Genomic DNA, 15,298 nt, shown 5'->3' with positions numbered 1-15,298 from the left:
CCACGCTGGAAATGCTGCTCCAACATGGCAGCCAGTGCCAGATTAAATCAGAGCTTCCTTGGCCAGAGAGATCTAGACACATTAGAAATGGGTCAAGCAGAACAGCGGTCACCAAAGAAGAAGTGTATTGCCGGACTCCCTTGGAAGAAAACCAAACTGCATAAATCCAGATGCAGCAACGACTGGTTACAAACAAGGGCGGCCGAAGACCTCAAAGGCCTTTGCAGTGTTATTGACACCGGAGCATTGCCGGAGAAAGACCCCAGACTAGGCCAGCTGGCTCTGCCACGCGTTCCACCATCACAGCTGGGCATTCACTCCTGGAGACATTTTTTATTCATTGTGAATTGACCGTAGGTCATATTCCCCAGTCTACTTATGTTAAGTTTTTCTCATTTCTTAGGTTCTCAGGCCTCAGTATTCCCTCAGACTTCTCTGTAGATGAATGAAATGCCTCGCGCTTTGCACGGAAAGTAAACTCTCTGATGTAAATTACCTCCACCTTCTTATTCGCCACCCAAAAAATTTCTGTATTTTTTCACTCACCTTGTCTTCTTTTGCTTCCAGCTCACAGACTCTCAGACTGTAGGACACTCTCCTCTCCAGCTAATCTCAGTCTCATCCTCTCGGGCCCCTTTGAGGATGTGGTTTCGTCCATTATTTCTACCTGCTGTACCATCACTTTCTATGTATAAACAGGTTCGTCTCCATGGCCTTTTTCTTCTCTTCACCAGATTTCTTGAAAACACAGCCCCCTTCACTACTGCAAATTCAGTAAACTTAAACCTCAACTCCTGGGTCTCCTGCCCAGACCCTGCTGGGCTTCCTCTTCCATTCCTTATTTCCATGAATGATTTGATACTTCTCTCAAAGTGTCTAATTTCTCTTCAATCTCTCTTCTTCTCTCAAGGCAACAATAACAATAAAAGTGTAAACTAGCATTTTTAAACACTTGCTATAAATTCCAATGTGTTTCCCGCACTGCCTGTGCTCTTAAGCTGTTGGGAGGGAATATTTCGTAGAAGTTACCGGTTGACAAGTTCTTTCAATTCTATCTTCATGTCTCTTACCACCGGCTCCTGTACTCACTGTGATTCTTCAGGCCCTCATAGCTTTCTGCTCCCTGCCTGGGCTCATCAACTTCAGCTGTGTGACTACTCTTCCTTAAGAACGGGTCTGACCACGCCATTCTACTGTCGCATGTCCTTCAGTAGTTCCCCTTATCCTATCTTATGGAGTCCACGCTCCTGGACGTGAGCGAGTGTCCCTGCACACAAGTCAGCCTGGAGAGTCTGCGCTTTGCCAGCTGCCTCCTGCACTTGCATGCTTCCGTTCTGCTCTCCCTTACGTAAAATCCGCATCTGCGCATATCTAAACCTGTTCTTTAAAGCCTAGCTCAATTGTAAGTTCCTCCAAGAAGTTCTCTACAGGCTCCATCATCATCCCCTACCCCCCTGCCAAGCTTGAGATCATCCTGCTCTTCAGCACCAAAACATCCTCTCTAGAGACACTCTCTCTCTCTCTCTCTCTCTCTCTCTGTCTCCCTCCCTCCTTCTCTTTCCACTGAGGTGAGACCCCAAAAATTCAGTTTGGAAAGATGTTATTTAAAAAAAAAAAAAGCAGCTGCAGGTAAGACTGGTTAGGAAGCATGAGCTTACATGATTTTTCAAAGGAGAGGAGACTAGGCAATTTAAATATTCTCTTAACATATGTACAGAGGAGCAGGTGGTGGAGGAGAGGGTCCGGCTCCCCTCCAGTGAGTATATAACAAAGAAACAGGATGTGGGATCTGTTGAAGGGAAGCTTTTTCTCCCAGTGAAAGTTGTATATAAGGATGAGGTTACTAAGGGAAATGGCGGGGTCTCTTTCTTTAGAGATCCTTGACAATTGGATAGATTGTTACATCTACAACTATATGCATGCAGTCGGGTTCTAGAACATTTTTCCGTTGGCTAGCCCTCTTGTCTGAGTTCAGGGCAGGAATGAACAGACTCACTATACCTTCAAACACCGATCCTGCAGGAAGGAATAGTTTCTAACATATCAAGGATGCAGTAATAATAGTTACATTTCTAACCTTTTCGGTTTCTGGTTCTCTAAATCTTTATGATCTAAAATAGGAAATCTGAATATGATATTCACCAGTACTGATCCCCATAACATTTAATGGATTTTGACTACGCAAGATTTTTTTAATCCTTAACATATTATATAACAATAAAACAATAGCAGTTAAGTGCAGGCACAGGAGCCAGACTTGATTTAAATCCTGGCTCTGTCACTTCCTAGCTATGGGGTCCTGGGTAGGTTACATAACTTCTGTGTGCCTCAGTTTTCTCATCTGTAAATAATGATATTGTATTGCCTACCTGATAGGGTTTTTGTCTTTATATGCAAAGACCTTAAGGGAATACCTGATACATAGTAATGGATAAAAATTGGTAATTTATTATTTTTACTAAAACATGTGATGTTAAACCTTTGTTCATACTGTGTATTTCTCAAAGGCGTTGTTTGCTGCCAAAGGGGGGTGTGTTGGTCCTTGAGGGAAGCCTTTTTGAGATACATTAACTCTTTTAAGCCACTGGGTTAAAATCAAGCGATAGCCTAGTGACTGAGCTAACTTTCCTTGCTGCGTGATTTTTATAAAGTCTTGTGCCACAAGCTGATTACATATGTGATTTTAGAAGACCTCCACCACACATTTTTAAGACTGTCTCCTTTTCATGGATAAATGACTCAGAAATTATTATCTAAAAAGAAATTTGGACATTTCTGTACATTTGGGTATAGAATTACTTCTGTCACCAGGACTGATCAAAGGGATGTTAGCACAAAGGTAGGTACTGCATTTGATTGAGGATGTATTAAATATGCTTTTTATTTGTAAAACACTTTTTTCTTTTGCCACTAGGAATAATTCAGGTTTCACACCAGCAGACACTGTGGCTGTCATGTTCTGTTCTACACACAAATCCCTCACACTGGGTAAGTGACCCACAGACTTAAAAACCAACTTAATATTACCCTCAGATAATTGCATCTTATGATTTTGAAATTCAGACAACTCTTCCAATTAAATGGAATTGGGGGTATTTTCCACTCTGTGACCTAAAAAACAATAGCAAAGTGAGCATGGGTCATAGCTTTGAAATACCATCATTGGATTGAACCCATTTTTGAGGGCCTAAATTTAATAGCGTAGGATTTAGCTTTATTTGTAATCATGTTTTCGATTCTTGTCGAAGACTTTCAATGTAGAATGTTCATGTTAGAAGTCTGGGGGTGCGTAGTTGGGGGCGGGGGGTGTGTGTGCAGTGAGCACAAACTTGGCTTTGGAAGGCTCTAGAGTGACCCCTGGAAAATGTCACCTTATATTTTCTGGAAGCTTGGAGCAAGGTGGAAATAATGTTATTACTCTAGTTTGATATTGACATTAGTTTGAAGTTCGTTTCCGAATGTTATTTCTATGAAGAAACATGACATAGTTGTCATTAACTCAATCTGACCAGCACCTAAAATGAAATAAGTACGTATTTAATGGACAAAAATAGATCAAGAAAAGTGCTATTTTCTACTTAGCTCTATCCAGTTTAATGACATTATCCCAATAACCTGTCCAGACATCTGGAATCCATGTTTTTAGTCATTAAAAATCATTAAGGGGCTTCCCTGGTGGCGCAGCAGTTGAGAATCCACCTGCCGATGCAGGGGACATGGGTTCATGCCCCAGTCAGGGGAGATCCCACGTGCCGCGGAACGGCTGGGCCCGTGAGCCATGGCCGCTGAGCCTGCGCATCCGGAGCCTGTGCTCCGCAACCGGAGAGGCCACAACAGTGAGAGGCCCGCGTACCGCAAAAAAAAAAAAAAAAAAAAAAAAAAAAAGTCATTAAGTAATGAGAAACTTTATTGAAATATGCATCATTAACAAACTCCTTGGGGTAGTAGGCACATTGTGGTAAAGCTAGTTTTAAAAATTCCACTACATTTTGCCGTGTGACTGACTAAAGAGAATGACGTTGCTCTAAGTCTGCTCGTGTTAAAGTTCGGTCTGTAAACTAGGAAACAAAGAGATTTCATGATGGTTTTACTAGCCCTAAACATATTTGTCTGATAGAATTATTTTCAGTCTTGCAAAGTTTGGGAAATGATTTAGAAATTGAACATACTCTTAAAGAAGCAATTGCTATCTAGGGGTTCAGCTTATTTGAAGAAATTATATATATATATATATAAACTGTCCATACATTGCATTATGACTCTGAGGTTTTCTTTATAATCATCACCAAATAGAATTTGAAAGAGCTTTTCGGAAGCCACATTCCAGTCCTGATTTTGTGATCCTGGACAAATCACTTAAGCTCCCGGAACCTCAGCTTTCTCACTTTGTAAGCCATTTTCTTACTTTTTCTTAATCCTTAAGGCTGCTGTAAAGATTAAAGGTAAAGTTGTTAAGTACCCAGCACAGGACTTGTACCTAATACAAGCCAGTACATAACAGAATGTGTTCAGCAGTTGTGCTGTATGTAGATTGCTGTGGACGAAATGAGGGTGCCAACCTAGAGAGCCCGGTGTGCTGCCTGGCCCATAACACATGCCCTTAAAGCGGCAGCTGTTATTGTTAACCGTATTGGTTATGATGGCATTACCGTTCCCAGGGTTCCAGCCCCCTGACCCCAGCCCTGTAGATGTTCATGTAACAAGTGTGGTTTAACTGTTGGCCTCGAAGAAATCATCTTGCACGTCCTCCTTCACGTGGTCGTTGTGATGTGATGCCCGGTGCTCCGGGTCTCCTGAAAAGGAAGGCGCTGTTACAAAGGTAGGGAGGCCAGGGACGGATGCTGCCAGGCACCTCAGAGGTCACGAGTCAGGGATCAAGTGAGCCTGTGTCGTTAGAGCAGATGCTGAGTCCTGGCTGCTCCACATATGCTTCCGCATTTCCGCAGTGGCCTTTCAAACCTGCCGCAGTCCTAGGATTTGCTTTTGTCAGGACAACCAAAATGGGTTGCGTTTGTTTCTCCATGATTTTCTCCTGTGCTTGGAGCTGGCGGCGGTGAACAAAGCTCTACCCGAGAAGCATACTGCACCGTGATCGGTATTCTTTTCTTTTCTGTAAGCAGAATACCTACCCATCCTATCTTTTTTTTTTTTTTTTTCTTTTCATGTTTTAACTCTCAAAGCCATATCCTTCTGTCCTTGATGCTTTCTAATTTTCGGGCAAACAGGTGCTCTGAACGTCAGTCACAAAAGTAGCTGTTGTGGGGCTTCCCTGGTGGCGCAGTGGTTGAGAATCCGCCTGCCGATGCAGGAGACACGGGTTCGTGCCCTGGTCCGGGAAGATCCCACATGCCGCGGAGCAACTAAGCCCGTGAGCCATGGCCGCTAGGCCTGCGCGTCCGGAGCCTGTGCTCCGCAACGGGAGAGGCCACAACAGTGAGAGGCCCGCGTACCGCAAAAAAAAAAAAAAAAAAAAAAAAAAAAAAAAAAAAAAAAGTAGCTGTTGTGCTAAAAATGTCTGTGTTAACTTGGACCTCTGCTTTTGCACTTTGCTTTTGCAATGTTCTCCCATGAAATAGATACTTGGGTCCTCCAATAAAATACTAATGTGGTATCTAAGTAACAATCGTAGTGTAAATCCTTAGTTATCGCCATAACATGGTAGACCTATGCTTTCTTGGAATTGCAAGACCTAAATACTCATCCTGACTCTTCCACTGAGACATCCCCAGGCCTCAGTTTCCATAGCTCTTAGATTAGGGAATTTTACTTCAAGCTAGGCTATTCTGTCATGCCTGGATCAGACCTGGCTTCCTGCCTGCAATCTCCTAGGTCGCATTTATAAAGATGACCTCTTTGCTGCTTCCTTTTCTCAGTGAGATGGCACGGATCACCCTTGTCCCAGGAGCACCCTTATTTCTACATACAGCAAGGGGTGTTAGGGTCCTGTTGCTTGAATGGACTTGTTAAGCCCTATAAATTTAGTGTATCAGTTTTCACAAGATCCAATGCATGTTTCTCTCTACTGGTGACCTGACATCTCTGGTACAGAGGATATGCCTGGCGGTGACCTGAACTTCAGGCCAATAATTATCCTAATGGAACTTCTCATCTGCATAGCAGTGAAAGAACATCACAATAAGTGTGAAGAATTCATATTCCAGAAAGCAGGGGGAAAATTTCAGGTAATATCACTCAGAGTTATATTTCTCTGACTTCTCACCAAGATGAAATACAACAGATTAAAATGCATCTATTTGGCATGTAGAAAATATATCTATCCCTTTTGTGACCACTGTCAAAATATTTCCTCTAATGATTTTAAACACACACACACACACACACACACAGCATCTCAAATAGAATACATTAAGAAAGCCCTATGAAATAACATTTTTATTATTATATCCAGTATTTGTATTTAAGAATAAATTATTGCAGGCCCGGTGGTACCCAGGTAACTAATGAACCGAAGATGAAAACTCTGGCTTTGAGAAGCCTTCTGCAAGGTCTCTTGTAACTACACTTGAAATTTCTTTTCTTGTTCTTGCTTTTGCCGTGTCTCAATCTCTTCAATGTGCTTGCATCTACACACGTGCTGAATTTGATTCATTGCTTTTATTAGTGCATTTGCCATTGATTGATTAGTTCTTCGTATTAGTACTTTTTCTACTGATTGATTGCAGATGAAGTGACTATTTGACCTTTAATTATGAGGCTTCCTATTGAAAATGACATTGAGCTATGGTTTCACATAATCCATCTGGAAAGCCTGACATGATGCCATTCCCTGGAGTTCATTCAGGAAGAAAGAGGAGGCCTGGAGGAAGTGCAGAGCTTTCACTGTGCTTCATCTGAAACAATACTACAGGGCTTGTTTGCTGCTCTCCTGTAGTTGCACCTCAGGGTTGGAGATAATTATATTTTGTCAAGACAGCATCACTGGCTGTGGGTTGCTCCAAATGCCATGAACTCTCCCAAATTATTTTCTAGTTTGATGGTGATTTTTGTGTAATGATGAGAAGATATTTTACATAGCAGAGGTGGGAGAACAGCTTGCACCCTAGTTACCAATGGTTCAGTGCTCACTCAGTCAATAGAGCTCATCACAAAAGAAATTCGATCCGAGGGACCCTGTGGAATTAGTATTTTACTTTTATTTTATTTATCTTTTTCTCTTGAGTGTTCAAATCACTTTGATATCTAGAGTTCTAATATATAGAGAAAGCTTTCTCACTATTCCTAGAAAGAGAATGTTTAAGGATGTTTGAGATCCTTGAGTGTATGTTTATAGTAGTTTTTCATGTTTCCAAATGGCAAAATGAAAGCGTATACTCCTAGAGCATCTCAACATACAACTGGCACTCTGTTGTGAGACCAGTTGTTTGTTTCCAAAAGCTTTTCTGAATTGAAAGAATGCTCTTTAAGTTTTAAATAGAGTGTCGTGATCAGTGTGTATTAAGAGTCCACTATGGGTGTTACCATTTATAGACATTTGTGTACAAAGACCAATCAAAGCATCTGTTCCTCACATTGAACTTCATTATGAGTCTACGTTTGCAGTTACACAGCTGAGCTGTGATAAGAAACTATGCGTTAAGCAAAAAGAATACAGCTTTTTGATAGACATGGGATTCTGGAAAGAGTGGAAAGAATACATACCTGATTCTAGTTGGGATTCAAGTTGCAGTTCTCTCACCAAAAGCTGAACAAATCACTTAACTGCTATCAGCCTCAATTTCCAAATCTGTGAAATGAGAAGATAGAAGAGATGATACTTGAGATTCCTTCCAGTTTTAAGCTCCTATGAGTCTTGTGCTCAGCGACTGATATTACCACCATTCTATAAGATAACAGTTTCCCTGCTATGTGTGAAAAGGAAAAGAGTTCTTGAAAGGAACAGCTATGTAAATAATGTTGCAATATTACAAGAAAGGAAATATGACTGTTACATCTTCCTAAAGAGGCTAAAAATTATCTTCATACTCTCCAAAGAGTTTCATAGGAGGCACAAACTCTGAAAAGGGTCTCGTTTTCAATTTTACTTTGAAACTTTTCAGGAGTGCTAAAGGATTACCCTGCAGCTTGGGCTGAAAAGCTCATTTAATAACATCTGGGTTATTTTCTCCAGAGGAAATGGTATTGAAATAGGAAAGTTTGCATTTCTGTTTTTCTTTCCCCCTAAAGCTTTTCTGCAATTTCTATTTGGCACATAAAGACTATTATCTTGATGAAACCTGCCCTACAATTGGGAAGCACTTTTTTAAAGCCTTTAACCCATTAACTCTTGTTACCTAAGTAACCCTGAATATTAGCAAATCAGTAATTATTATCTTATTATTCATACAGAGAAGTGAAGCATATAAAAAATTCTAAAAATTTATGCCAGGGCATATAACTCACAGAGACTAGATTCCAGGTCTCCTAACTTCCAGAACTGCATTGGACAATAGGAAGTGAAAGCTCTTTGAAGACCCAAAAGTGCTAGACTGATTCTGAGTGTTCTAAGTGTACACCCTCAGTGTGGGTTTGAATCATTTTATTGATTGTTTAAAAAAGAAAATTACTTCTGATTACATTGCTAGTTATAAGACAGTTTAAAAATCTTCGCTACCTGTAATTGTGGCCATATGTATATATTCCTTATGGCCCATCATAAACTGGCACACGGTCCTTATATTTTCTTTATTAACAAAAGGTTGTATTGTAGTTAAAGTGTGTCTTGATGAGCCAGCCCCTTACCTTTCAGGGGCATCAGTGTCTGCACTCTGTTCTTGCAAACTGAGAACCACAATGCTGTTTTTTTTGTTTTGCTTTGTTTTGTTGCCGTACGCGGGCCTCTCACTGCCGCGGCCCCTCCCGTTGCGGAGCACAGGCTCCGGACGCGCAGGCTCAGCGGCCATGGCTCACGGGCCCAGCCGCTCTGCGGCACGTGGGATCTTCCCAGACCTGCATCGGCAGGCAGACTCTCAACCACTGCGCCACCAGGAAAGCCCCACAATGCTGTCTAACAATAAACTATCAAAGTAGAAATCGAAGTCCTAGGTAAAGAGAGAAAATAGAAGTTTGTCTCTGAGGCATAAGCGTAAATATATTTTTTGTCCTGCAGTTTGCTCTTGGCGTTTCAGTTCTGTAAAGGAAAGACAGCATGGGGTCTTCTACCACCTGACAGATTTTTTTTTAAATTGAAGTATAGTTGATTTACAATGTTGTGTTAGTTTCAGGTGTACAGCAAAGTGATTCAATATATATACATATATTCTTTTTCAGATTCTTTTCCATTATAGGTTATTACAAGATACTGAATATAGTTCCCTGTGCTATATAGTAGATCATTTTTGTTTATCTATTTTATGTATAGTAGTGTGTATCTGTTAATCCCATACTCCTCATTTATCCTTTCCTCCCCCACTTCCCCTTTGGTAACCATAAGATTGTTTTGTATGTCTGTGTGTCTGTTTCTGTTTTGTAAACAAGTTCATTTATATCATATTTTAGATTCCACAAATAAGTGATATCATATGGTGTTTGCCTTTCCCTGTCTGACTTACTTCACTTAGTATGATAATCTCCAGGGTCATCCATGTTGCTGCACATGGCAGCATTATTTCATTCTTTTTTATGGCTGCGTAATATTCCATAGTATATATGTATATATATATATACACATCTTCTTTATCCATTCATCTGGCATCTGACAGAGTCTTAAAGATGCCACTGAAATTAAAGGCCCAGTAGGATTTACCACCATAGTGAAAACAAGTTGGGCAGTGTCTGTCCTTTTGTACTGTTTTCTTTCTGATCCACATAAAGAAAGAGAGAGATGCAAGTTCTCACACAAAGTGATACACTTATGTTTGGAGCTTTGCAGATTATTTTGTTTTGAATTTTTGATTCTGAATTTGGTGTTTGAACGTCATCACTAGCATATCCAGACTTCGTAATAAACATTTAGAAAGTCCCCAGGCTCTGCCTAAGTATCAAATGAAAGACATTAAAACCTCTTTGAGGATTCCCTAGCCTGATGCTCAGGTGCCGTCACTGCAGGAGATGTTCTCAGTGTGCAGTGTTCACCAGGACCAGTGCCCTGATACGCTCACATTTCTGCCCCTCCTCCATGTTTCCTGTGCCGGGGACTGTCAGACATTTATAACCACAACCTGCAGTTAGAAATATATTTTACAGTGTGATCCAGAAAACATTTGCATGTGTGTAAAAGTTTGACAGAACAACATTCACTCTCACTTCTCGTGATACGTTCCATCTTCTAAGCCAAGTGCTAGATCAAAACCCATTACATTGATTCAGGAACTCATTAATGGGTCATGATCCAAGGTCTGAAAAATACTACTTCACATCTTTCTTGGTGAAATTTTACCCCCTTTCTCTCCCCCTAGTTACCATGTAGGCTTTGGCTACTGCCGTCCGTTTTTCACAGAACTTTAACCAAAATTTCTGATACCATGTAGGAACCAGAGCTAATTTAAGACTTGAAATAATTCTTGAATTGCAGTCAGATCACCTCCAGTTAGATTTTATTAATCCAGCTTATGTAACAGAGTTTCTATACCTTTTGTTGACTTATTTTTAAAATTGTTTCTCTGTTCAACATGTTTTCAATTAGTAATAATAATAATAACAATGGAGATTAATTGGGTACTTAATAGGCTAAATGCTTGTTACAAGAAGTAATTTACTTGAAAATATTTTATGCTGATGGTTAGTGTAGACTTCAGTGCCCAGGACAGCCCACTGCTCTCATGGAAAATTCTCACTGAAGTGTTCAGCTAGTATTTTATCAAAAAGAAAGTACTCCAGAGGCAGCTACTACAGATGCTTTTGTTATCTATATCTCTATCAACCAGAGACTTTACTAATTAGCATTATGAATTCAGAAATAGGTTTTTATTGATGAAATTACTGACTTGTTGCCTTGCATGATAAATGTAATAAATGGACCCTCATTGATAGGTAGCCTGCCTTAAAACTTTAGAGACACACTTCCCTCTTGCTAGAAGAATCTAGCAAATCCCATATCCTGAATATGAAACCCCAGAGCTGTGCTGAAGGCCTGCTCCCTACCCGTTTTATGCTCAGCCTCTGTCCGGAGGCCCTGTCGTCGCCTGAGGCTGACGGCAAGGGTTACTGAATCCTGCTTTGAGAGACCCTCTCGTGCAAGGTGCTAGTGAGAGCACTGGAAAGGTCAGAGCTGGGACCTCAGTTGACACTTTTACTGCTAATGTGTGTTAACCTAAAAATACCTGTACCAGTGGCAGCTTGCTTTCATTCAAAGCTGCTGGCAAGGTGGCGGGGGTGGGGAGTACAGGTAATCTGCAGCTACCCTTCAGATTTCTTCAGCCACTGTACTCTATCTGCTGGAAGAATCTGGAGCTTATGCATGACCAGCCTGGTGCAGGTCACGTTCCAACAGTCCTTTCCATGCACCAGCTCACATCACTACCACAGTCACCCCCCACCCCCGCAAGGGAGGTGAGGTCCAGAGTGATAAACAACTTGCCCAAGTCACATGACCCCAAGTCGCAAAGCCAGAAGTCAAGCCACTGTGCCGAGCTGCAATGAGAGTTCTGGGGAAGGTCCTATGCTGTGAAACCCAGGCTCTTGTATCAGCCCTTGGTTGCTAACGTGAAAAGTCTAGGCTAGATGATCTCTGGGGTCCTTCTAGTTCTAACATTCAATAATTGTCTGATTTTGAAAGACTTAAGTGTTAGCTTTAGAATCTTGAGTCATTCAGAGGGACAACGTAAGATCAGCATTTCTCAAAGGGTGGCCCTCAAAAATATAGCAAATTGCTTCCCCCAAAAAACATTACAGGGCCTCATCTGAGGCCTACTGATTCAGAATTTTTAAGAATAAGACCCTGGAGCCTGATTGTAACACATTGCAAAAAAAAAGGGTATTATGCACACAAAAGTGTACGAGCCACCATATTACATCCATCCATAATCACCTCTCAGCTTCCAGAGAACCTAGCTCACCCACCCAGGTTCTTAGGCGAGCATTTGGCCTAGCAGAGCATTCGGTCAAACTTTGTGCAGGTTCTTAGTGACGATGGTGGGAACCAGTTTGCACCAACCAAGATTGTTGGTTTTCTGGTTTTTGTTTTTTGTGTAACTTTAGCTTAGCCATGGTGCGCCCCACTTTTAGATACTTTTTTATCTCATCATTAGCCAAAATGAGATGCTTAGGACATAGAGGCTTATGACACGCCACTAAGTACTATAAGAAGATAAACAACAAACATTTTTTTAAAAGACTCAGTAGGCCTGGACCCTGATTTCTAGGAATCACTCACTTCATTCCATGGCATTATGGTCATGTCTAGGAAGGATAAAAACCTGTACTGACTTTTTTCTCATCTGTAGCTGGGGTTCCCATATTTTTGCCTTCAGATGTTCTCTTGAGTCCTCTTTCTACCAGTCTGGTTAAACCACTGTGCTTGGATGTGGAAGTGTGCCAGTATTTCACGCGGTATAACCCGAGCAAAAGAAAACCATCCGTTTCGTGCCCATCATACAAAAGAGGGGGCTTTCTTCCTTTAAGACCATGTCTTCCTGGCAAGCTGATGGTCAAATTTAAGCATATTTAAAAACAATTCCAGAATGCCTTACTATTTGAAAGTTATCCTTTTAAAAAACCCATTATGAAAGGAAATATATATGATTTTCCCCAAAAGTCTCACAGTGTAATTGATACTGTAGATAGATTTTTTTTTTTTTTTTTTTGCGGTACGCGGGCTTCTCACCTATGTGGCCTCTCCCGTTGCGGAGCACAGGCTCCGGACGCGCAGGCTCAGCGGCCACGGCTCACGGGCCCAGCCGCTCCGCGGCACGTGGGATCTTCCCAGACTGGGGCGCGAACCCGCGTCCCCTGCATTGGCAGGCAGACTCTCAACCACTGCGCCACCAGGGAAGCCCTGTAGAAAGATTTTTAAAAAAACAACACCACCACACAGAATAGAATCATGCTTTCCAGAAGTCAGTGATCCAAAAGGGACAGCAGACCAGATAGAATCATAAGCACTTATCAAGAAGTTGTAAACAGATGGAGGCCCATGGATGTTTGCGCGGCGTCCGAGGTGGAAGTTTCAGTTCCCGTGGCAGTCCTCAGCAGTCCCCATTCTCAAAAATTTTAGGAATGCTTCCGACCTCATCCTAGACGATTTCAGTGACAAACCCCTTCCCTGCTCAGTCCTGTAGATTACCGAATTTGAACCCCGCAATACTGATTCATAATGCTATTCATAATAATAATGATAGCTATCATTTCTGGAGATGCCGACTTTATGGCACGCACTGTACTGGGTACTTGACATACACTGTCTCACTGAAACCTCCAACTACCACTTGAGATAGTTATTTTAACCTCATTTTGAGCAGATGTGGAAACTGAGGGTATTCGGGTGATGTCACCCAGTCACGTAGCTGGGGGTTAGCGCTGTCAGGATTGAAAACCAGGTCTCTGACCTCAAAGCCCAGTTCCTTTCCATCACACCATCCAGTCCTCTAGACATAGCTCCAGTGTCTGCTGCTCTCTCGGTCTCAGGATTGGAGAGGAACAAGAGCAGCCAAGGCTTAACATGCGGCAGCTTCACTGCAGCCGAGCTCACTCGCCGTCGTGACCCTACAGCTCAATGGCAAGGAGACAAAAAATCCCACATATTATACAGCGGCACCTCAAACTATACACCGAATCCTTATCCCTGTGCGTCTCTTAATGTCAATTGTTAGTGGTGGAAGCTTTTAATTCCGCAGTTTCATATTTCTTTCAAAATAAAAACCACCGTGTCATAGTTAGAAGGAGCTCTAAAGAGATTCATTTTACATGTTAATGATCAACTCACACGCCCGAAGCCATATGCACTCCGTGCTTCTGAAAACAGGAAGTGAGGGGACCACATTCCGTTGTCCTGGAGCTTGTCCTTTCTGAGGAGGCCTTTGCCACATCCAGGAGGGCCGACCACAGCCCATCTCCCACGGCTCTCTGTTCATTCCTGCACCTGCTGTCAGTTGCGGAGGGGATTGTTTATTATTATTAATATTTAGAAAGGTTGCCTCTGGTGGTACTAAAATGTGCATCACAGAACAACAGTTGTTTACTGTGTTTGAAGTGAAGGATCTCACCCAGGAGAGCTCCTTCACTTGAAGTTTCTCTCTCTCCATCTCTACTTGGAAACAGAGATTGATGAATAACAATGATTGTTTCAGAGTTGCATCTCTCACATTATTTATTTGCTCATAACTCTTCCCAGAAATTCCCTTAATTGAACCAGGCACTATAAACCAGTTTGCATGGATTTGATGACCGCCAGCTCCATGCTTCTTTACAATAAAGAATAAAGGACTCCACGGCTGCAGAATGAGGTGACACTCACTGCCACCCTGTCCCCATCTATAGACCTATCCAAACAATTCCAGCCAGGTATTAAAGTTAGCTGCCCATTTTTTAAAGCCATGTGGGACGCAGTAGGTTTTTGACAAATTACCCTGGAGGCAGGAGGAGATATAAAATTGGACATAGGGCTTCCATGGTGGCGCAGTGGTTAATAATCCGCCTGCCAATGCAGGGGACACAGGTTCGAGCCCTGGTCCGGGAAGATCCCACATGCCACGGAGCAACTGAGCCCGTGCACCACAACTACTGAGCCTGCGCTCTAGAGCCCACGTGCCACAACTACTGAAGCCCAAGCACCTAGAGCCCATGCTCTACAATAAGAGAAGCCACCGCAATGAGAAGCCTGCACACCACAATGAAGAGAGGCTTGCCACAACTAGAGAAAGCCCGCGCGCAGCAAGAAAGACCCAACACAGCCTAAATAAATTTAAAATTGGACAGAAATCAAAAGATTCCTGGGCCCCAGGAAGCCAGCTCATTTGGAATGTCACCTCCTGAAGCTGAGCACGCTCGTGGTTTTGGAGCAGTAACACTTCCCAGAGCTGCCTTTGCTTCAGGTTTGCTCTACGTACCAGTACCCTACTCTCTGTGCTAGTACTACTGCTGTACTCTAGTACTGCTAGAGCAAGCTCTCTAAATATTAATAATAATGAAAACCAACTCCTCTGCAACTGTCAGCGAGTGCAGAAATGTGCAGGAGTAAACGGTGCCAACGGAAAGATGCTTTGCCAACATCATTTGCTCACTTCACGCGTTCACCCAACACGTGTTTATTTCACGCCTACTATGCGCCAGGCACGGTGCTAGGCCCTAGGGTGGTGCAGCAGTGAGCAAAACACGAAAAAGCACTCCCCCTTATCCAGCTTCCTTTCTAGTGGGTCCAACAGGC

The 15,298-nt window shown here is 42.3% G+C and overlaps 1 protein-coding gene across 5 annotated transcripts in view; it reads left to right on the top strand.

Moving 5' to 3' along the window:
* The window catches only part of SLC10A7 (solute carrier family 10 member 7), a 277,474-nt gene that overhangs the window by 214,204 nt on the left and 47,972 nt on the right, over positions 1-15,298 (top strand). For all 5 annotated transcript variants that reach the window (XM_067035617.1, XM_059065748.2, XM_067035615.1 and 2 more), the window contains one exon: positions 2,915-2,988. In XM_067035617.1, the coding sequence (XP_066891718.1) occupies positions 2,915-2,988 (74 nt within the window). The remainder of the gene's footprint in view (positions 1-2,914; positions 2,989-15,298) is intronic.

This window comes from Kogia breviceps, chromosome 6, assembly GCF_026419965.1.
Source record: "Kogia breviceps isolate mKogBre1 chromosome 6, mKogBre1 haplotype 1, whole genome shotgun sequence".
NCBI lineage: Eukaryota > Metazoa > Chordata > Mammalia > Artiodactyla > Physeteridae > Kogia > Kogia breviceps.
Note: the sequence above shows the minus strand (reverse complement) of the source record. Positions and strands in the feature narration are given on the sequence as shown.